This window comes from Lissotriton helveticus, chromosome 1_1, assembly GCF_964261635.1.
Source record: "Lissotriton helveticus chromosome 1_1, aLisHel1.1, whole genome shotgun sequence".
Lineage (NCBI taxonomy): Eukaryota > Metazoa > Chordata > Amphibia > Caudata > Salamandridae > Lissotriton > Lissotriton helveticus.
Window position 1 is genome coordinate 1,444,399,155 of NC_136057.1, and position 23,368 is coordinate 1,444,422,522.

Sequence of the window (23,368 nt, forward strand, 5' to 3'; positions counted from 1 at the left end):
CAACGGTAACGCCTAGGTCAATGAATCTGCCTACCCGAAGATGTGTGTGTGAGTGAATATTTCGTGTTTGCAGTATGCTGCACTGTGATTATTGCGCGTTTGAAATTCGCTGCATTGTGAGCACGAAGGGTTGAAATACTCTGCACTGTGAGTGCGAATGGTGTGTTTGGTTTTGCACCGTGACATCTCCTCGCATCTCAATGTTCTCCTCGCCATCTAACGCCCACAACTTGCCTCTCTGAATGTTAACGCCCACATCTCACGCCCACATCTCACGCCCACATCTCCTCACTGTTTGGTTTTGCACCGTGAACTACAATGTTAACGCCTACATGTAACGCCCACAACTTGCCTCTCTGAATGTTAACTCCCACATCTAACGCCCATAAGGGACTACTTACCACTGAAGGTGCCCCCCCTTTTTAGTGTATATGGTGTCCATTTATATAGCATATGTCCATCTCCTAGACCTCCCCTTTCCAACGCTGTATTGGGTGTTGTGATTGGTGGTGTACTTTTCGAGTTTACCTGGCTCAAAGTACACAGTTCTCTCTTTATAATAGTAGAATAGATTGTCCCTTACACTTCCCAAGGTCCAGTTTCCGTCAGTTTTTGTAGGGTCATTGGGGGTTAGAGACGCATAGAACAAATGGCACTGACCAGGAACAGAACATAGGCTATGTTATATGCTCCTCTTCCTGTCATTATGTGCTTAACTGCTTTGCTGCAGCGGACATTCTGCCTCAGTGCGAGCAGATTTGAAGCATTTGCGGATCGGGCGGCCCCCAGCCGTCCGACGCGCATGCCCACCGTGACGTGGCATGGAAGGAGTTAATAATGGTATGCTCTTTAGTTCTCGGATTGCTTTAGTGTCCTCTGTTGAAGGTTTGGTATTCTATTAGTATGTCCTCCGCTCTAAGCTTCACATTTTGTTTGTAAGACCAATGGTTTATGATCATTGGGTTAGTAAAATTGTTATTTGTTCCTTCTTATTAACGGCTCAAGTTCTACTCTGGTCTTTCTTGTAGGTGTCCCATTCCAGGCTCCTCCTCTTATGTTCTCGTATCTCTCTCCTATATCCTTCTATTAAAGCCTATTCCTTTGTTTTTATTGGGCAGGTTCTCGCTCAGCGGGGCACAAGCGTGAGCGGGACCTGGTGAACAGTGTCACAGACCATGATAAGGAACTTGCAAAACTCAAGGAGGAGCTGCGGGAGATGAAGCTGAAGAAGGGTGGCCGGTGGCGAAGCAGCAAGAGTCCGGACCAAGAGCTGCAGGAGCTTCGACGGGAGGTTGCAGAGAGCAAGAAGCTGGCTGAGATTCACGACCGGGAGCTGGAGAAGCTGAGGCAAGAGGTTGCAGAGGGCCGTCATATTGTAAAGCTGCGGACATTTGAGCTGGAAGATCTGAGGCGGGAGATGGAGAAGAACCGACTGACAGGAGAGAGCCAGGACCAAGAATTGGGTACATTGAGGCATGCGATCGAGGAGAGCCGAAGGAAGGTGATGGAGAGTCCAGAGATGGAAGCCCTGAGGCAGGAGATTGCTGCTAGTCGGGAGCTCATATGCCAACAGCAACAGCTACTGCAGGTGAGTGGGGACTCCCATTGTGAAGTTATGAAAGGTATTCAGCAATGAAAGGTGAGCATGCATGGGTATGACTGCAGAATTCAAAGGAATATTTGATCTGAGCCTTCCTCCAGTACAAACCCATCTACATTTATCATGATTGAGAGACCAATATTGCAATCCTAGAGCTTCGCCTACCTGCATCTCCCACTGTACGATTGCTCAAGGGTTTTTATGGCTTAACAGCTTCTTCTGTTTCCAGCAATATATTCAAGTGAAATGTCTTGATAACGTTGTTGGTAGTCCTAGGTATGTGCGTTCTGTCATCCTCTGGTGTAATGACTCCACACCATCCACTGTTTCATCATCCTTACACCGCAGTAGCAATACCAACTACTTTTGGTTGTAGTCATGGTTATCGGACATTGTTGTGTGCAAGCTCAACTTAAATTGTTTTTATTTATATAAAAAGCAAACGCCTACTTATTATTTAGGACTTTTATAGCACTCAAACTGCTGCTGTTATGGCATTGCAGTACTAACGGTAGTCCATGATTGACTTTCCAAACTGTTCTGTGGCTTCCGTCGTAGACCTAGTCTTATGTTTTTGTTTAACCGGAGTATTTTCCCACTATTAGTTGCCTGGTTTGTTTCCAGCGCAAAACATTTTTGCAAGAGTATTATTATTATGTTTTTACCCTGCATTTTGTTTTTAAACAGCCATACTACCCAAATGTGCACATCCGGTAGATGTTGTTTCCAGAAGCATGCAACGATTCCGCTGGCTAGTCATCTTGATTCCCTACATGTTGTGTCTGCCTGGCAAGGGCTTAGAGTAGATCCCTAAATCCATGCCATTGTGGAAACTGTTCCCAGCCCTGATCTTTCGCATGACAACTTAATGCATTTTAAAAACTGCAGTCTTGATTTACTTCCATTGACCCAACTCCGGTAACACACATAATAGAAATGAATTGTAGGTGAAAAGCTCAGGACTGGACACTCTGACCTGGAGTAACCATTTGCAGTCGCTCTACAATGGCGGCTCGTGTTCATCTGCCCATGTAGGTGAGTAACGAGTAACTTTATACACTGTTTAATGAGAGGGAAGAGGTGGATTAGCTTGGGGGTGGGGTGGGGTGGGCACCAGCTTTCCTGGCTGCAGGGATGATTGACCGATCTTTGCCCCCATAGTTGTACCTCTAATCTGAGCTGCCTTGTAACCCAGATTAGGTTACATTATCAAAGGATGAATTAAGGAAGGTGTATTTGATCACCTTACATACTTTAACATTTGTTTGCTACCTAAGTGGCCCAGTAAAATCACTTTTTTCAAGAAAGGCCCGGTGTCTTGCTTTTCTTTCCAGGACCACATCACTGAGGTTTGTGTACTCATTTTTTTTTTTAACAGAATTTTTTTAATTAAATGATAATTAGCTGATTAGTGATATCATAACAATAATGCTATAATTGCAGTTCGGATCCAGCGTTCAGTTTTACGATCCTACATATTAACCGCAGGTTGGCGTCCCTCCAAGAGAAATTGGCCTTGTGCCAACACAAGAAAACAATGAGATCTAATAGAGGTTTGTGTACTCATGTGGTTCAAGAAAGTAAGTGACTTCACTTTTTATCCATTCTCAAAAATATTTCTACTGGAGAACACAGGCCTTCTCAATGTCTCCTTTGAGTGGCTCTTAAAACCTATTTTATAGAGGCACGTTGTTGTAAGTACCGTAAACACTTTACTAGTACCTTATTTAATGGTACTCAATTTACTGACCTCAAAGGATGAAAGTTGGCTGGACCTTGCCAGTAGCAAACTTGTAACCCTTAGATCAATGGAGGTCCTCAGTGACCACTTAACTCACTTAATCACGTTGTATTATCCATTTTAGTTCCGTATTTTAGTTTTACTTAAACCATGTTTATTAAACTGACCAGTTTGTGTTCTGCATCCTAAGTGCAGTTTGCACTTGCATCCCACCTTGCGCCTCCCTCATGGGAAGGCAGACCCAATAGCTTATGCCCCATGCTTTCATTCAGGGAATAGAGGTGGGAGACCTAGAAATGTTAGGATTCCACTGTTTGGCCACGCTCAACACCACCTGGGTTTGCAGACGTTACAAATGAAGGAAATGCATGGGCTTCCAAACACTGAAATCCTTCTAGTGTTCATCTGTTTTGTCTTGAGTTTTCGGGGAGTGAGACTACAGCTGTAACTTGCACACACTGGCGATTGCTTTAGCCTGGGTTATGTTTATCTAATGGGATGATTCTACTAATCTCACCATGGATATCCAGTTCCTATATGAACCACATCAAATCTATCTATGACTTTCACAACCCTTACACACGTTAGTAGAACCACAAAGGCAATGATGAATTAATGAATTATTTTCTCATTTTTATTAAAAAGAATTTTAAAAAAAATTAAAAACACAAGTTCACTCAATAAATTCAATACGTTCATTCTCTTCTCCGTTCCAGATAAAAAATATATCCTCTATAAAGCGTGACCAATTGGTCACGCTTTCATAGAACGGTGCCGCTTCATTATATATATGCTTATCTTCAAAGGTACAAACATAGAGGCAGGCCAGACTGGGAGCACAGGTAGCCCCCATGCTGGTACCTTTGATTTGGCAGTATAGATCCTCCTCAAATAAAAAAATGTTATTTTTCAATATTATTTCTGTCAATTCGATAATAAAGTATGAATGCTCTGACAGATCACCATTTTCATACTTAAGGAGCTCTCTTACAGTTTCTACTGTGGCTGACTGGGGTATGTTAGTGTAGAGCGCTTCGATGTCAAGCAATACTAACCATTGTTTGCGCCCATCAAATTTTAGACCTTCTACCTTTTTAATCATGTCGGTCGTATCTTTGATATATGATTTTTGTTTAGATACCAGAGGTCTCAAGAATTTGTCGATGTAGATACTAAGGGTTCGGTGAGTGAATTTAAACTAGAAACTATAGGTCTCATGGGAGGATTGGTAAGGCATTTATGGACTTTTGGTAACCCATATATTGCGGGAAGGCTTAATAGAGGTATGCAACCTACAGAAGTGCATGTGTAGAATGAGTGAAGGAATGAACATGTGTAAATGAAGGGAACCTACTTGAATAAAAGATGGGTGTGTAAGTGTAACGGTATGAATTAGTCACTTTGATAGTGGGACCACAAACAGCATAGGTGCATAATGTAATGACTTAATTTTAAAAAAAGTGATATGTAAATAAAAACTGTACCTCCGGATGTATTTTTACTTTGGATTTTTATATTTACAGATTGTTGTGTGTAATAAATTCTTCCTGAAGAAGGTGGGGCTTACTGCCGAATCCACCGAATCGCGTCGACAAAACAAACCTTGTTGGGATAAATATAATTAACTTTTATTGTTGTTTATATAAAGTGATTGTGATAAAATTGTTGATGGGCATTAGGCACTGTATTAAGAAGAACTTGTGTTTTAAATTTTTTTTAAATTCTTTTTAATAAAAATGAGAAAATAATTCATTAATTCATCATTGCCTTTGTGGTTCTACTAACGTGTGGAAGGGTTGTGAAAGTCATAGATAGATTTGATGTGGTTCATATAGGAACTGGATATCCATGGTGAGATTAGTAGAATCATCCCATTAGATAAACCTAACCCAGGGAACACTTTCTCTTTATTGTATTATACCCAGTTCCTGTGGGTTCAAGGGGTACTCTCTTTCTTTTACAAGTAGATTGCTTTAGCATGCCTCTTTGCTTTCGTTAATTCTGTGTCCCTGTGACGGTCTTGCTCCTACTCACTGAGGGTTCCTGTAGGCCAGTGTTGTGGTTGTGTTGGCTGGGAGTGCTGTTCTAGTCCTGTGTCTTGCATAGATTTGATGTGGTGATCATGTCTATGGTGTTGCAAGAAGCCCTTGGTAGGCCCATGCAGTTTTACCGCAAGCATACTTTGGCAGAAATCCTGATTACGGGTTTCTCTTAGGTCCTGTAATTTTCGCATACTGGTGATAAAATAATATCGCAAACTGTGACGGTCTCAGGTGTGCTGCGGCTGCATGAAGCGCACCTGCAACTCTAACTACTGTAAGACTTCAGAAACTATGCGGAAAAAACACATTGAGCAGGCATCTCGCATAATGTCCGTGCACAAAGGCATAACTAACATAACATTTTATTCAACTGCCTAAGTGCAAATTTCACAGAAATTGGGTTTCGGGGGAAAAACTACACAACTGAGCATGCCCCGTGCTGCGCGTGTTAATGCGATTAGGGAAAATAGGTACCTGTCTGGATTAAAAGACATTTATAATTGGACAATAGTAGGCCTCTCCTACACCCAGCAACAAAACAATGAAAATGCCAGTACTGATTGTTCTTTCTAAAGAGGTTATACCATGGCACATGACCACTTATCGCTGACAGACGGAACTATTAAATAGTTTTTATTTCAGATACTTTTTTCTTTTTCACTATCTTTTTGGGGAGTCACATTTGAACAATGACATACAAAAATTACAACAACACGACCACACTTCTTAAAGAAACATGCAAATAAACAAAAGTCCAACAGTCTGGACTCGTCTCATCAAACTCATATGCACCAATTTAATCACCCACACGTTTCCTACCACACTGGTATCATACCACACATACACACAACTCAAACCACCACCCTTGGTCTCCTACCACCTTTATCACTTTCTTAGACCAAAGTGCCACACTTAAACAAACAATTTTGACTGCTAGTCTTTGTGCATTAACACAAATTGCAAAACTTTCAATTTCAACAAGAACTTTACAAAAATGCACAACAACAGTGACATTAAGCAGAATGTTTGTTTGGGAATCAACAACGTCCATTTCAAACCCTCTTCAATGTGGGGTTCTCTTCAGGACCAAACCGTACATTTCTTTACAACTCAAGATCTTCAAATCTCTAATGAACAACTGATGCAGTTTCTTTCTATAGAACATAGCTGGGTTGTGTCTCAAAGGTCCGCAAGGCTGAAAAATGGCAACGTTTCTGAATCCATAGTGTGGATAAATGAGGTAGTTTGTCTCATGACCTCTTAACTTGGAGAGCTCTCATATTTTTGTCTTAAATCCCGCTTCGTCTCAGGGTGGGAATCGGTGGAGTCCAAATCACTCCATTGGTTCATCTATAATTGGAATCTGAAATCCTGGCAAGTCATTGCCAAACGGCTTCTCCTGTGTCTCTTCCTTCAAACAGCCTTGCGGTCTCCTACACCGAGGGCTCAATGGCACTCTGCCGACTACACCAATGAGTGCATGCTCTGCATATCGCTCAGTCCTTAAACTCGTTGCATGTGTTCTGCTTTCAGAGATAGGTGAGCCTCGAAAAGCACAAGTCTGGTTCAGAGTGTCTGCCCTCTCAGTGGTGTGCTTCTGGGCAGGAAGCAACTCTCGCGCTCCTGGACCCTAACCTTTGCGCTGCTGGCAGCAAGTGCAGGGTTCGGCTTCGGTTCATACCGCTGACTCTGTTCCCATTGGGAGGTCAGAGCTGTGCCAAACTTGGCTTCATTGGTCCTGTCTGGGGCTTCTTCTGGACTCTGCGTTGCTGGTACTCTCTACCCTTCCACCCCAACTGTTCGGCTGGTGTCATCGGGACCTGATGGTCCATCTCCCTCTCATCCGCTCTTCTGCTGGGTGCTTGGTTGTGTGGGTACCACAAGATGTTCCTCATTGTGTGATCCTGGTTCCATTCACTGTCACTTGTCCACGCTCCTGTTTCAAATGGGGAATCAAATTTCCACCCTGGGTGGCGATCGCTCACCAGGACAGTCGCCCACCTCCAGGCGTGTCTCCACTGCACATCTGGCTCGTTCATTTATCTTTCGCCTTCTCTGTTGAACTTCCCTCTCTTGGAGAGGTTCAGGCTGCCTTCCTTGACTGGTAGGCATGATGTCTTTGACCTTTTTTGGAGCATGAGGTGCATTGGAGCGCATCTCAGCGTACAGTTGGGTGTGCTCTCAGGAATCTGTGAAGTTGCCACTCAGTAGTGGTTCTGATGGACAGCTGGCCGCAGTGCCTTGTTCAGCATTTGTATGAACCCCTCAATGGTGCTGTTCGCCTGGGAGCATTAAGGGGTTAACTTCTGATGCCAGTTTCCCAGTGTCACCAGGTACTCTCCAAAGTCTGCCCCTTGAAAAGGGGGACCGTTGTCAGTCTTGATCTCTGGGAGGCCATAGTTTGCAAATGTTTTTTCTAGCAGAGGAATGTGGTTGAACACCATTGTGGTGACCATTTCTACAACAGAATACTTCTACCACCCATCAACCAGGACCATGGTTAGCCTACAGTCTGGAAGCTTCCAAAATAATATTCACTCTCCCATGTAGTTGTTGGAGCATCCTCAGTGGCCACTGGGAGAGACTTCACAGGGCTCCCCATGATCGGACATGTTTGACAGAGCCAAACAGTTTCCTCCACCTTTCCGTCCATGACGGGGAACCATACTATGTCTCTCTTTATGGCTTAAGTTTTCGCCACCCCTTGATGCCCTTCATGGGTGAGGGCAATGGTCTATCCCTCCGGTGTCTTGGGAATCACTTTTCGGTTGCCTCTCATGATGTCCTCTGCCAAGAAGCTCAAATCATCCTTCACTGTTCCATAGTTTGGATAGTCTTGTCTTCGGGATGCCATTGGTTCGTGTCTCTAGAAATAGCCTCTACATATTCCCACTGATGGCTTCTTTGACCTGCTGGAGGCCATTGTCTGCGGCTCACCTGATGCCCTTCAGGGTCATTGCCTTTGGGCATGAGGCAATTGTAACCATGCAGGCGAACTCCTAGTCATCACAGTCAACACTTGATGTGCCCCCTGGTTTCAGTAGATGTCTGGAGAGGTCATCTGGGTTGCCTGCCCCAGGCCTGTACGTCGCGCTGAACCAGTACGGTAGCAGTTTGCAGTTGCACCGCCCAGTGCTCAATTCAAGGGGGTGGGTGAGTTGCTGTTCCAGTAAAGAGGTTTACCAACAGCTTGTGATCCATGATAACTTTAAACTTTCATCCGTAGATGCAGAGATGAAAATGGTGACAAGCCCACTTAATGGCCAAGGCTTCCTGTTCAGTTTGCACATAGTGCACCTCCGTGTTTGTGGAGGCACAACTTGAGTGCCAGTGGAATCCATACTACTGGTTCTTGCTCCTGTGTAAGGACCGCTCCTAGTTCAAGTGGGTTCACATCTCCAACTAGCTCAGTCTTTTTGTCAGGGTATGCCATTGGGGCATCTGCTTAGAGTTTTCTTTATTTTGTCAAGTTCTTCTTTCTCAACGGGGCCCCACTCCCATCGGACTCCTGTCTTTATAAGCCTTCTGAGTGGTTCAGAGGCTGGCCAGATTTGGGAGGAACTTGCCACAGTACATCACAATGCCCAGAAAACTGGACTTCTGTAGTGTTCTGCTGTGCTGGGGTTTCTTTTATTACTGCTGACTTTCTGGGGGTCAACTTGCAGGCCTTCATGGGAGACTACCAACCCAAAACTCCACCTTGGGTTTGAAAAAGGAGCACTTGTCTTAGTGCAGCGTTATACCACAGTCTCTTAATCATTGAAGGGCAGCCTTGAGGGGCTTGTGGTGATCCGCAATGTGAATAAAAAGATCAAAATATCGCTAATATTTAGTACTCCAAGTCCTGACCGGGTTTCTCTGATAGCATTCTGGAATACTTCTGTTGCCGTAGATATTCTGAACTTCTGTTGCTTACTGCCACAAGCGCATTGAAAATGTGATTATCTACCGGCTACCCGGCTGGTGGTAGCTGGCATTAAGGTTTAACTTAGAAAACAATTTTACCCTATTAAGGTCTGATAGCCTCCATCATTGACGTGATGTGACGCTCCATTCGGATTGCACAGTTGATTGACTTCGGTCAATTCAAACCCTGATGGCTCTAGGCTGTTTGGGTTTTTCAGTGATCACCATTGGTGACACCCATGGGGTGGCCCCGAAATCTTTTTGATTATGTCCTTTTTCTTTCGAGTTCGGTCTCCACCTTTTGGCGTAGATGAAACAATACCCACATGTCTCAAGGCAGTGGGTAGTATGTTCTTGTCTATGTGAAGCTTGGGGGGGGAGGGGAGGGGAGGGGTTGCTCTTACCTGCACCCAAGCCCACTGAACAGCTCTGGGAACTGCTCCAAGATGTTGCCCACCTGGAGGGCGTGGAGCTCCTTGGCAAAAAAAAGACAAACATCAGGTCTTCCGGCATAGTGGTTCTGATTGCCACATGCAGAGCACGTGAAGCCCATGGCCAGAGATTTCTCCATGGGGTGATACAGTACCTACAGTACCTACACAGTACCTACATTACGCCTCTGCATTTGGGCTCATTGTGCCTCTTCAGGATGAGGGGTGCCCGCTGCGGACTGCGTCCACTGCCTCTACCTTGACGACTGTCATTCTGTGTGCTACCACCTCCTGAACCGCTGTTGAGTGCCATTTCTATTTTGTCTGCCCTGTCGATGGAGGGATCGTAGATTCGAGCCATTATCAGTATGTCCTCCACTGTTATCCCTGGTTGTAGTGGCGTAGCAAGGGGAGGAGTGGTGGGGGCGCGAGCACTAGGGAGTTGGGAAAACCACTCCTGCCCTGTGACCAGAGAAGGCCCGTCCCGCCCTACCTGAACAAGGACGTAAAAATAAAAAGTTAACAGTGATTTTATTATCATTTTATTTTACCCTTTGATCTTCTGAGTGGGGCAACGCTTTTCTGCCTTAGCGCAGGAGCTGCCACTGACTGTCCCAACAAACAGTGGTATCAGCAGCTTGTGGTCCGCGATTATGTTGAAGGTGTCCGTACAAACGTAGATGAAAGTGGTAGCAAACACGCTTGATTAGCAAGTGCCTCCAGCTCGATTTAAGCTGATCTTTTCTTTGTGTTTGTTAGGGCCCTACCTAGACATTCGAGAGTCTAGAGTTGTCATAGTACTCGTTCATGCTCCTGGATTAGGACAGTGTCCACTCCTACTAGGCTAATGTCTGCCCCAGTTCAGTGATTTTTTTTTTTTTTTTTTGGGGTGGGATCAAAGTATGCCATTTTTGTGTAATGCAGACTGGGTATCTTGACGTTGGTAAATGCCTCTTCCTCCTAGGCATTCCACACCCACTTGGCATTGGTTATGGCCCTCAAGGGTTCAGAAAGGGCATCCAGATTAGGGACAAATGTGCTGCAGAATGTAAAAATGCCAATAAAGTTCTTTGACTCTGGTGCTAGTGGGCACAGGAGCTACCTGGCTGGCATTTGACTAGCGTTGGGCAACCTTCAGCATCATTGTGAAAACGCATAAACTCATTTTGTCTAATTGGTGGGGGGGGGGGCGGGGGCTGGGAAGGGGGGGGCTAATGGATGTAAACATTTGTCTGTGAAGTCAGATCAGCGTGTCTTTAAAACAGCCCAATCCTCCAAAAAGGGTGACAGTCTTTGGGAAAATAACACTAGGCCCCAGCCCTGCAGTGTAGCATCCTAATATTGCCCCTTTCCCTTCTGTGGTCACCTGAAAGCATGCTTGCATTTCAGCAGCTCCATTACAAACGGTTACATTTAAGACTCTAGCCAAAATGAAGGGCTGTTCCTAAAGCTGTAGATCTTGGAGTGCAACGAGGCCAAAGGGGGATGAAAATACAGGTCCCGATACAGTTTTATGTCCATCACATTTACAGGTGCTCGTGTGTCAATTAACGCCCTCACTAGCATGCCTGAGATAAAGTTGTAGATGGGCTGGGGCCGTAGTCCAGTCTCTCCTTTGTGTGTGAGACTTGGAAGACCTCTTCATTGCCTCGCCCGGAGTCTACTTCCCCAGTCTTCGCTCCTGCATATTCCAGCAAAGTTGTTTAATATTCCACATTTGGAGCCCCCTAGGCGGGCCACTTCTCTATTGCATGAGCATCTAGCCCACAGTTTTGACATTTCTATTTGTGACTCAGCCATTTGGTGTTTGAATGAGGCTTCTTACTGCATCGACTTTTCCCTCGTTGACCAATGTAGCGTCTCCATAGCAGTTCGTCTCTGCGCCTCATTTCAGAGCTGCCTCAATTTCATCTGCCTGGCTGTAGCAGAGTTAACCAGTATATACTACACAAAAGAGGCCCAGAGGAAATTTAAAGACCGACGGGGGCCGATTCCCCACTCATCGTTCTAAGAAAGGGATACTCCAGTACTCCAATAACTTACTAGACCTAGGGGCCCCCTATTGTGTTGGATAGTTCACAAGACCTGGCCAATATCAATCTCTTCCAATATAATCCCTGGTTGGCTTAATAGAGGCCATCTTAACACAGACTATCTGCTTAACTGTTACGATCTGAGTTCAGACTTCCTTCTATTGGTGTAGGTGCTGGCGAACTCCCGTAGTTGGTGTATGAAATCCATTTTTTTGTCTCCATCAGCTTGCAGCACCTTGAATCATTCATCATCCAGGTTGAGCTGTGGCTCGTGCAGTCATCTATGCATTGTAATCCTGCCCCAGGGAGGTTCTCAAAGATTATTTCTTCTCCCACAAAGTGTAGCAGTAAGAACCTCCTTGTCACTGTGCTATCTGTCTGTTTCAAGGCTATGAAGCCATTGTCCAGGAGGCTGACCGTGTCTTCAATCGCGGGACTGCTGTGGTTGGGTAGTCAATTCATTGATTGGTGATAGTGCCATCATTTATGTGTGTGGCAGCCCCCAACTTGCAGTGTGCTGCACATGGTGCTGCTGGATGCTTTATATAAATGTAATTATGTATGTTTCTGCCTCCCTGTGGGCCGATCTTCAATCCTGATGGACTTCATCCTCGTCACTCCTTTTTTTTTTTTTTCTTTTCTTCCTCTGTGCTTTTCTTCAGTACTCCCGATCTGTTTTACTGAGGTCAGACAGATGCGTTGGCGGTCTTTGACCACACTGGGCTCACATCCTAATTGACCGGGTGTCCAACACTTTCCTACAGCTGCTGCAAGCAAGTGTGGCGGCAGACCGCTGCTCTTCCTCCTACCCGAGGGCACACTCGCTGATATGAGGGGGTGAAAGCCCCTGCTTCCAACTGGCACCTTGAACAAGCCAGCTTCTAAGGCTGCACGCCTGCACCAGCCTTCTGGTAGGTCTTCCTAGGGTGGCTGGGACCATGGCTCAGTGGGTGGGTGCAGGCGGTGTTGCTATGCCTCCCCCTTTCATTTCTTAGAATGGGTGGCTCCCCTTCATTCTGGTCTTCAGTCAACACTGTAGTATTGGCATTTGCAGGTGGACCAGAATGCAAAGCATCTCTGCGGGGGTCTTGCTTGCTTCTCCTGTGCAGACACGTCACTGTTTTTTTAGTATAGCTGAGCTAACTGGAGCACCAGTGGCTGCAGGCGGACTAGGACGCAAAGTGCAATGCACAAACGAAACAGGACACTGCATATATAGTACAGGAGCAAGCACTGAGCAGCCACGCTCCTTACAAGGCCACCATGGTGCATGCAACATCCTACGCATGATGTAGGGTGCTGGATGGCTCCCTACAATAAGGTGTATAGCCACTAGAGATAGATATGTGTATATATATATATATATATATGTGTGTGTGTGTATATATTTATTATTTTTGCATTACCCTGATTTACCGGAAGGAGTTGCATGAAAAAAGGAGAGATCAATTGGCACAGTGAGATCAAACCGAGAGGGAGAAAGGGCAGGAAAATGACAGAAAAGAAGAGCACGATACCCAGACTGGCAGTCAGATTGGTAGAGGGGGGGGCTAAGAGAAAGTAAATGTAAGACAAAGCGAGACACCGGGATAGACTGAAACGTATAGTGATTTAATGTGAATGAAGCGGTGCGTAAGAGTGCAAGTATGTATGGGGCTAAATGTATGTGGGTAAAAGGCAATCTTGGAGCCAGTCCTGCACCATGGAAAACTGAAGCTTTTCCGTTTTGTCTGCTCGTATTTGGGCTCTTCGAGCCAAGCCAGAGCTTGGACTTGGTGCTCCATGAGTTCCTTGGAATACCCACCTACATCTGCTCTCAATAACGGTTTCCGTGCTTTGGATATGGTCTACTTCACTACGCTTAAAACTCAAAGTACTGCTCCCCCTTAAGTTAAATGCACACACATTGTGCTTTCAGTATGTTGACTGCTCCCGGTCTTAATTGCCAACCCCTTGCAGGAGCAGCTTGCCTCCTCCCTCGGGAACGACCTCCCCACTCCGATCCGGGGCTCCTACTTTCTGGAGGAGCAGCTCCGCCTGCAGGAGGACCGGGCGGCCTTTGAGGAGCAGAAGCGCATCTTCCAGGAGGAGAGGAGGAACTTCACGGAGGCCGCCATCCGTCTGGGACGAGAGGTGAGGCAGATGGGAAGGAGATGTTACGAGGAAGCTGGAGTGTCCGGTCTGAGGACTGGAGTAAAATAAGAAGGCTTGAGATGGGTGAATGAGGTGGAGTAGTAGGGGCAGTGTAAGGTGAAAAGATAGACTGGTGAGTTAGGAAGGCTGTGTGCTCTACGGTGAGATTGAAGGAACTTGGGACAATGAGGGTCACATGAGGTGAGCAAATGTGTCTAAGAAGGCTGCAGCACCCTATGCTGGACTAGACTGGGACAAGGAGGCCGAGGCTTGAACTGTGGGATGCGGAGGCTGGTGCGTGAGCTTGAGGCTTATAAGGCAGACTGGTATATGGATGGCAGGGACTGGCTCCGGTCTGCTGTGGAGAATTGAGTGAGGCTGGTACGACCTGGCTGCAGGAAGGAGGCTGAGGTGAGGTGTGAGGATGAGCAGAATGACATCGAAGCTCAAGTCGGATTGAAGTGTGATGTAGGAGGACAAGAAGTGGGCCCACAATCTTGACACTGCCCTATCATACACCGTCCCAATCCTCAAACACTGAACTTTAATGTAACTACTTGGGTTGAAGCTGCAACCATTTTGGTAGCCCAGTTACCTCAAGCCATCACCATCCTCCGTTGCATGAAGTTTGTTTGCCTTCAAAATTATCTATCCGCCAGAAATGTTGTGACCCTCTCTCCTTTTCTATCACTCCTTCTTGGTCCCTTTCTCTTCCATCAAACGTGGTCTCCTTTCCTCCACTCCCTCCTGACTTCCATGTGCTCCCTTCTTTCACCATCTGAATTGCACAACATACTTTTTCTTCCATTACTCTTTTTCTCCTCCCACCCATCTCTCAATCTTCCCTCATCTGTTTCAGAGGAAGAGGTTTGACGAGGAGCGAGGACTGCTGGCTAAACACTGCTTCCTGAACTCCACTTCGGAGGTGGTAGATGCATATACCCCACCCTGGACCAGGGGCTCCTCACAGGCTACGTATAGTGAGTGTTCTGTAATGGGATCAGAGCTGGGACACTTAGGGTGGATGATTGCTCTGATGTCGCTGGTATGCACAAGAGTGAGCTGACCAGCCCCACACCTGGGGTACCAGTCTCACAAACCCCTGTTCTTTACCCACCTATGTTAGGGACTTGTATATTGCTGTATTGGCATTACTATGTCTCGCAATGCTGTCAGATTCTATGAGTAGGTATTGTAGCTGTATTTACAAAGTGCTTCATACTACTGACCGGGAATCGAAGAGCATTTGCAAAGAGATAGTGCTGCTACAGTGTGGTTGTACTTTGAAGAGAAGAGTGCATGTCAAGTGGTCAACACGGGGAGTGTTTCAATGTTGTGCCCGAGGACCACCGTAGATTAGTGTTTGGGGCTAGAACAGGGGGCCTGGCCAAATGTTTAATCTTTAGCATTACTGCACTGCCTACTGAGTATTGTGTGACCTGAGGGCTGTTTTTTGCTATCTGCTGTCAGTTGTGAGATTCAAGAATCTTGAAGGTCCGTGCTGTACAAGGCAGATTAAGGCTAGCTATGTCCGGATGAAGCGTGAACAGTCTGTGCCTTGAGGTTTAACGCAGTCTACATTGAGCTTCCATGATTAGTGTAAATCAAGTGGTGGCTCTGTCTTCATGGAGTCTGCAAGCTCTGTCCATGCTAAAGTGTGGTGCTGCAGTCAAAGGTTAGCATGCCATGATGGATAGTTCTGCTTCCCAAGTTGATATTGTAGATATGTTTGCCTTGAGGTAGCTGTCTGCAGTGAGATTGCAATGTTACTCAAGTGGGCCCACTGCTACTACCATGTCATTTTACCATGAGGAATAACACATCAAATATTGATCTACTAAGCAGGTTACCTTTGCTTTCTACCCTAGCCATTGAGGCGCCGACCCGTCCAGACACCACGGTAGTGATCAAGCCATCTTCTACCTCCTTCTCGAGGCACAACGCCGCTGGTTCCTCCACTCCTAAATGTGTGTATGAACGTCGACCACTAGCACGTTCTATGAGCACCCCCAGTACCACCGAGGCTTACAGACGGCCGAGATTCAGTCTGGACCAAAGGTAAAGGGTGGGGTTACAGTGACACAAAACATTTATGGGGAGAGCGGGAGGTCCCTCTAGAGCTTCAGTGAACAGCATTCTTGTTAAACCTGAAGGTTGTGGGCAAGAATTTGGCTAAAACCTGTTTTTAACTGTTTTTACTTATGGATGTATGTTATTTATTGCTAACTAAATCATGAGATCTCATGACTTTTTTTAGGAAGGAAACTTGTGAGTTGACATACTGCTTCCTCCCTTCTACAGAGAGGCAATTTAAAGTTTTTCTATCTTTTTAGATTGTTTATTTTAAAAGTTTTGTATTGCAATGGTTTTAAGTAACTATGCAAACTAATAAAAAATTCAAAAATTCCCTCTAGAGCTTACAGTAACGAGTCTTAAAGTAATGGGTTAGATGGCGCTACTGCAGAGCTCGTAGTCAAACAGGTCTTGAGGCACAGAGTGCAAGTTAAGGTAGAGCTCTATCCAGTACATAATGTGCAGTACTGTGTAGCAATGTCTTACTGATTATACCTGTTATTTACAGGCTTTTGGCCTCAGTGGGGTCTGACAGACCTGAACGGTGCAGTGGTTGCAGCCCACGCATGGAGTACAAAAAGACTCCCGCATGGAACAGAGGAGCACCTATGGAGGTCTTAAGTAAGTGTTGCATTACTACTTTAACACTGTAGTAACCAGGGGACCCATGTCTCCTCCTGCCTTAAGTTCAACATTGGAAGTTGGGCGACGGTTGCTGCTTGATCACATGGCTCTATACAGCGATACGTAGTCACACTGGCATTTCATTAGGGCCCCCCAGCACAAAATCGGTAGATGACTTAAAGTTGCTCCACAACAAAGAATGGGCCCAGGCGCTGGCATTCCCGCATGCTGTCTTGAGAAACGCGAGATTTAAAAACCTACAGTTCCACATACTTTACCTAGCGCCGACACAACCAAACGAGACTTTCCTACTGCACATCTAACATGACCCTGCTGCTGGTCGGATGAGGCTGACCTTTGTCATATGCTGTGGGCCTGTCCTGCCCTCCACACCTTTTGGCTATATGTATGTACCACATTGCATGACGTCACCAAACTCATTGACCTCAGTTCCTGGGAGGCATGCACCCTTGGTGTTTTTTAAACGCCGAAAATGTCATGCAGTCCACATCTGATAAGCGAGCCTAGCTTTACTGCTAGCCAAACAAACACTTACAATGCATTGGAAAGCGCCCACTCCCCGACCCTTAGCAGCCTGGCGCGGCGCTGAAGTGGGGAACTGCAGAGGGAGCAGCCCTGTTGTGAGGAGGCATGCCGCATTTACAGGCACCCCATCTCTCCTAAATGGACACTACTTTTCCAATTCCTGCATCCTAGTATCCCAAAGGACCCTGCCTCTGACTCCCCACACATGAGCCACTTAGATACATGCTCCCGCTCTCATAAGATACTCTGAGTTTCACTGAGGTAGCACTCTGCGTCCCGGCTGCCTGCGAAAAGTACACAGGACACATGTTCATTATGTTTTCATCCATTGACTGCGCCACTCCAACATCTTGCACTATCCACCTCTATCCCAATCATCCACAAATACTTATAGCACTCACTAGAAGTGCCTCCGACCCTGCCCCTTTCCCCAGTTCTTCGACTTGGTTCTTGTTGTTGTTGCATTTTGTGTTATGGCTCGACGTTCTAGTGGGACTCCAACCAACCAACACCCGTCGTGCATGGAACACTTAACTTCAACAGCAATTGTTGTTATCCAAGGCTGTGTATAACTATTCCATGCTGTATTACGGACTTTACCATAATATGGAAAATCCCAATAAAAAGAATATATATATTTTTTAAAGTTCACCATAGTAAGTTCTATAGATTTGTTTTAGTTTTTTGCCTTTGTACACAAGAAGAGTGCTCACTAAGAGCGTGCCGTAAGAGTGAATGCGAACTAAAGCGGGCTCTCATCTGGAAGGGCACACCACGTACACCCTCCTGCTGAGGACTGTCCACTCACCAGGCTGCTGTACATGAACAGTGGTTGCAGCCACACATAGTGGCAGTGCAGTCACCTGCCAGAGACTGTCCACTGCTGGCTTCTCCTTATTTTTTTAAGTTTGTCTGCTAGTCAGCCAAATTGTATCATTTGCGTCAACCATGTGACGCATGCTGTTTGGGTGGGTAACTTTACTGTGTAGATGTCTCGCATGTCTGTTACATATGGTTATGGCTACTCATGAATGCTTTTAGATTTTTTCTGACACCCAAAAGTAACAAGCATTTACAATGCAATGGTTTTGCCTTTGTTAAAGTTAGAGCTATTGGCATTGCTCTTGACATTATTTTTATTTATGTTTTTTTAAACATAAATAAATGGCATTGTCATTTACAATGCCAATAGCTTAATCTCTCGCAAATGTGAGACCTATTGTACCCTATGGACGAGCTCAGCAGACAGCAATTACTACCACACACACACACCCAGAGCCACACACACACACCCAGAGCCACACATACACACACCCAGAGCCAGCCACACACACCCACCCAGAGCCACACACACCCACCCAGAGCCACACACACACACACACACACCCAGAGCCACACCCACACACACCCAGAGCCACACACACACACCCAGAGCCATACACACCCACCCAGAGCCATACACACCCACCCAGAGCCACACATACACACACCCAGAGCCAGCCACACACACCCACCCAGAGCCACACACACCCACCCAGAGCCACACACACACACACACACCCACACACCCAGAGCCACACACACCCACCCAGAGCCACACACACCCACCCAGAGCCACACACACCCACCCAGAGCCACACACACTCACCCAGAGGCACACACACCCACCCAGAGCCACACACCTGTCTGGCTACGGCCAAAGGAGATATGCAATCTGACACATCAATCAGTTCTATGACCCCACAATTTATCAACTACTCAAGTTCCTTGGAAACGTCCTCCCTCACCATAAAATGAATACTCCGTACTTTGTGAACTATGAGCTTTGCATCAGTTACCAAGATAATCTTGTGCTTGAATCCTTTAAAATGTCCTAGCTTACAACGGAAAACATTTAGAAACTTTGTAGTCAACTCATTACTCATTTGTATCCCTTCATCAATCACCAGGACTTGTTCCTGGCTGGTTGGATCAAGCATGATGTGTAAATTACATTGGTCAAACGAACCGAGCGCAGGTGATCCATGCTTAGCAACATAAAATTTGCCTCTAGCCTGTCTAGTCCTAAAATCTAAAGGTTAACCACCTAAACCCTATGATGTCAATCCTGCCCCAGCTATATACTTCTGGGTTCATGCCTGACTTCAATAGTTTTTCACCCACTTTCTTTACAAAATAGTCCCTCCCAAGTTCCTTATTGATGTTTGGACAATAATACAGCACGACTCGCCCACTGAGATGGCAGCGGGAGATGCACGCCAAGCTGGGTTGCTATAGATCTGCGCACAGGCGCTACAACCCAGAAGCCGGCCACAGAGGCACGAAAACCGAGGCACAAGCAGGGAACAGCAGAAACAGCTGCCCCACTCACCAGCTTCTCCTGCTGTTGCGGTTCCGGCAGGATGCGGGGCCCTCCTCAGCGCATGGAGGTCCCGTGGCTGGACAGGCGGACGGCTCCTTTCTCCTGGGCGGCGGGGTTCTACTCCTCACAACGGAGCCCCGCCTACACCATCCGCTGCCTCTCTTCTTCCGGGTGAGTGCACCGGGGCGCAGAGTAGGCTCCTGCCTGCCCCGGTGCCCAATGCAGCCGCGATTTTTCCGGGGGAGGCGGGGTAGGCTCCCGCCCTCCTACTTCCGGTTCCGGGTGTCCCGGAGGCCCGCCCCCGGCCTGCCTGACTTCCTGGTCGGGCGACGGGCGGCGGCAGGGACGATTTCATGGGCAATGAATTTTTGGCTTTTGGCTGACGTAGCCTGACGTAGCCAAAAGCCAAAAATTCTCGGGAACGCCCCCGAATCTGGTCCGGCCATGACGGACGCCTCTCTGTTCCAATGGCTAGCTTCCATTTATGGAGCTAGCCAATGGAACAGAGGGCGGATTCCCGAGCAACATACTGTACTCATTAGCTTTCTCCTGCGCAAAAGCTGCTTGCGCAGCTTTTTTGCAGTCGAAACCTAAAAACGAATAGTGCTGCATGCCTTTTGACGTTTCGTAGCACTGTAAACATGCGTGAGCGCACTTTGTTTTACTGCCTTTGAAGTATAAATGCAGATCTCTGCAGCCGAGAGGAAGTTTAAACTGGTAAACCGAAATAGTACTCCCTGCACTGCTGATCACACCGAGCTCTCGAGGTGCTTTTGTAGTTATGCATTTGCGCTGTCATTTGCGGTAAGTTTTTACGTTCACTGGTAAGACAGCGCAGAGGGTTAATGCACCTGCTACAAAGAGCGGAAGGCAACAGGCTCAGGTGTCACCTAACACTTCTCGTTCTGTGACCAGTACATGAAGAGAACCATTAAGTAGAACCTGGCAGCACTGTACTTGCAGACTCTGATAACATTTAAATGCCCATCCCTGAGAATCACACAGGTGTAATAGTGGCAGTGGGAGGGGAGTGGCGTAGCTTCCATTGGTGCAGCAGGTGCAGTGACGCCGCGCCCAGAGGCCTGAGGGGCACGTGAACCCCGATTATTGCTTTTATTTATGTGGCCGACAGCATCCAGTGGGCCCGTGTCCTTTCTTGCACTAGCGCAGTGTCACACTGGCTACGCTACAGTGCTGGATAATGTGGTCTTCTGTGAGGGTTACCATTACAGCCTCCACCACAGCGTGCTCGAAATTGCTCTAAATGTGAGCTCTCGAAAATAAACACACTGATCCCACGCTGGACATCCATGTGTGCAGGGAATTCAGCAACGGCGCGAAAAAGAAATCTTGTATGAACTTCAGTCAGCTTAAGGATTCGACAGAACATTTGAATTTTGGCCAAACGAAGTAATTCCAGACATTTCCCTGTATGTTTACCTATTGGAAGCTTTACTTGGGTGAGTGACTCCATAACCCCCAGGCTTGTTTCTCCTAGACTGAAAGTAGCTGCCCCGTTCACGGACCCTCGGGGCACTCCGGTCGCCAGGCCATAGATAAACCCTCCGGGCACCCCCAGCACATGCTGCAGCCCCCGGCACTGTTCTCTTCACCTATGCAGAGCTGGACTGTGTCCCTCCGTCTCCTGGCAACCGGCTCCTGAGCCGCCATGTCATTTCCTGAAGAGGATCCGCTGACAGGGCTGAACCTGGCAGCCAGGAGCATCGGAGCCACCGGCGCTGGGGAGGGCGCCCGAGGAGAAGAGGAGGGCAGCCGGCACTTTCCGCAGAGCGCTGCAGCCTGAAGAAGCACCCCACGTGTGACCCTGGGCACCGGGGGGCACCTGCTGCCCTGTCCATGGACCTGCGCGGGGAGAAGTGACTTCTTCAGAGGCAGCAGGTGTGGGGGAGTTGGAGCAGCTTCTCGGAGCGCATCATTAGCACTGCCGGAGATGAGGGGTCCCCTTCCCGGGGAGCTCCGCAGCGCGCAGCACACGCGGGATACTGAGCCGAGGAGAACAAACTAACTAAAAAATAAAACTTTGACAGCAGAAAGGATCGAGCCGGGGATGCTCAGCGCGCGTTCGGATCATACAGGGATCCGAGAGCGCAGAGAAGAGACGGAAACAGCTGGGGTTCCGCTTCTTGTCAGAGTGAGGGACAGCAAACTGCCGGAGGGGGTTCTGGATGCTCGGCCGCCTGGCTGCCGGGCTCCCTGCACACCACACCGTGCGCTGCGCCAACTGACAGGCGGGCACTGCGCGCAGCGCATGCACCTATACGGCATCAACAGGCGGGCAAGCACCGTGCGCTGACACTGCATCGGACGGAGCACCGACCCGCAGAGCAGCACCGACAGGCAGGAACTGTGCACGCTCCCAAAAGGCAGCCGATCGCTGTCATACCACACCAACAGGCAGCAAGTAACAGCGAGCACTCGCACGAGACGGCAGCCAGGGGACGTGCGTGGCACCAACAGGCACTCGGGAACTGAGCATACTGCACAGTACTATAAACCAGCTAACCTCCGCGTACAGAATCAATTAAAGAACCAAGCACCGTGTAGGAAACCAGGCAGCTAAACACTGTGTGAACCCCGTCGGAGAACACATCATAGTGGCGAGCACAACAGGCATCTGGATTGTCACCCATACTAAATACACACAAAAAACAAGCACGGCCCGGCCGGACCAGATTCGGGGGCGTTCCCGGCTTTCGGCTGACGTCGCGTGACGTCGGCAAAAGCCAAAGAATCTCGGGAACGCCCCCGAATCTGGTCCGGCATTGACGGACAGGCCCCTCGTCCAATGGCTAGGCTCCATTTATGGAGCCAGCCAATGAATGACGAGGGCCGACCCAAAGCCACACTACAGTTCTCATCAGGTTTTCGCCTGCGCGAAAAAGATGCGCAGAGCGCATCTTTTCGCCAGGCAAAACCTAAAAATGGAGGTCAATGTCCAAGACAGCAGTGTAAATTGTAGTGTTCCTCCAGGACATTCCTTTGTATTGGCGACAGTAGTTTGTGAAGAAGGAGACATTGGGATCTTTTGTGTATCTGGAAATATCACTGTCCTTTCCTGCTCCATTGTCCTATGGAAGGGCTACCTCCCCCTCTGGTAGGTTAACTAGTATTTAAGTGGGGCAGCCTCTTCCTCTTCTGGCCCCTTGATTTGAGTCCCTCCTGACAAGGCTCCCATCTCCAGCCTCCCTTCCTGAGGACACCAGAAGACAGACTTTGGCTAGATCAGTCTGTGTTGAATATGTAAAAGGTCAGACTGTTGCTGGCTCAGTCTTGGAGGAATAAGCAAATGGCAGGAACTGTCTGAAATTGATCAGAGAACTGGACTTTTGGAATACACAAACCCTGTCTCAATACTAACATTCAAGAAGGGACAACCTTCCCGCCAGTGTGCCAAGATTTCTCTACCAAATTCCTCCCATCCATGGTGACCGACAACTCTTCTGTGTGAAAGTTGGAATGCTGACTGCAAACTCCCCTCTGCCAGTTTCCAGATCCAAAACTTGAGGGGCTGCTAGGGAGGGGCTGTAGTAAGGAGCTCACGGGCTCCTTGGGAGGGGCATTGGGTGTGCTCTGCACGTGGGAGTCTATTTAGAATAGGAGGGCAGTGAAAGAGCCAAGGCAATAATAAACTGAAACTGCCAATGCAACTCGAGGCCTGCCTCGCTTAAGCTAGAGTATGAGCTCTGGGAGAGCCCAGACTAGTCACCGCAACCTGTCCTGTAGCTAGAGTTCCCATGGCTGGGATTGCTCACATGTTTTGCAGGTTTCCCATTGAAGAGCCCATGTGCTTGTAACTGTGAGGCACTGGAAACATCTTAACCTGTTCTGTAAATCAGTGCACCTGAGCATAGCTGCC

The 23,368-nt window shown here is 47.5% G+C and overlaps 1 protein-coding gene across 1 annotated transcript in view; it reads left to right on the top strand.

Annotated features, from left to right (window-relative positions):
* The window catches only part of LOC144827393 (uncharacterized), a 102,126-nt gene that overhangs the window by 72,434 nt on the left and 6,324 nt on the right, over positions 1-23,368 (top strand). The window contains exons 4-8 of the mRNA XM_078685726.1: positions 1,119-1,588; positions 13,713-13,886; positions 14,746-14,866; positions 15,755-15,944; positions 16,468-16,580. Of these exons, the coding sequence (XP_078541852.1) occupies positions 1,119-1,588; positions 13,713-13,886; positions 14,746-14,866; positions 15,755-15,944; positions 16,468-16,580 (1,068 nt within the window). The remainder of the gene's footprint in view (positions 1-1,118; positions 1,589-13,712; positions 13,887-14,745; positions 14,867-15,754; positions 15,945-16,467; positions 16,581-23,368) is intronic.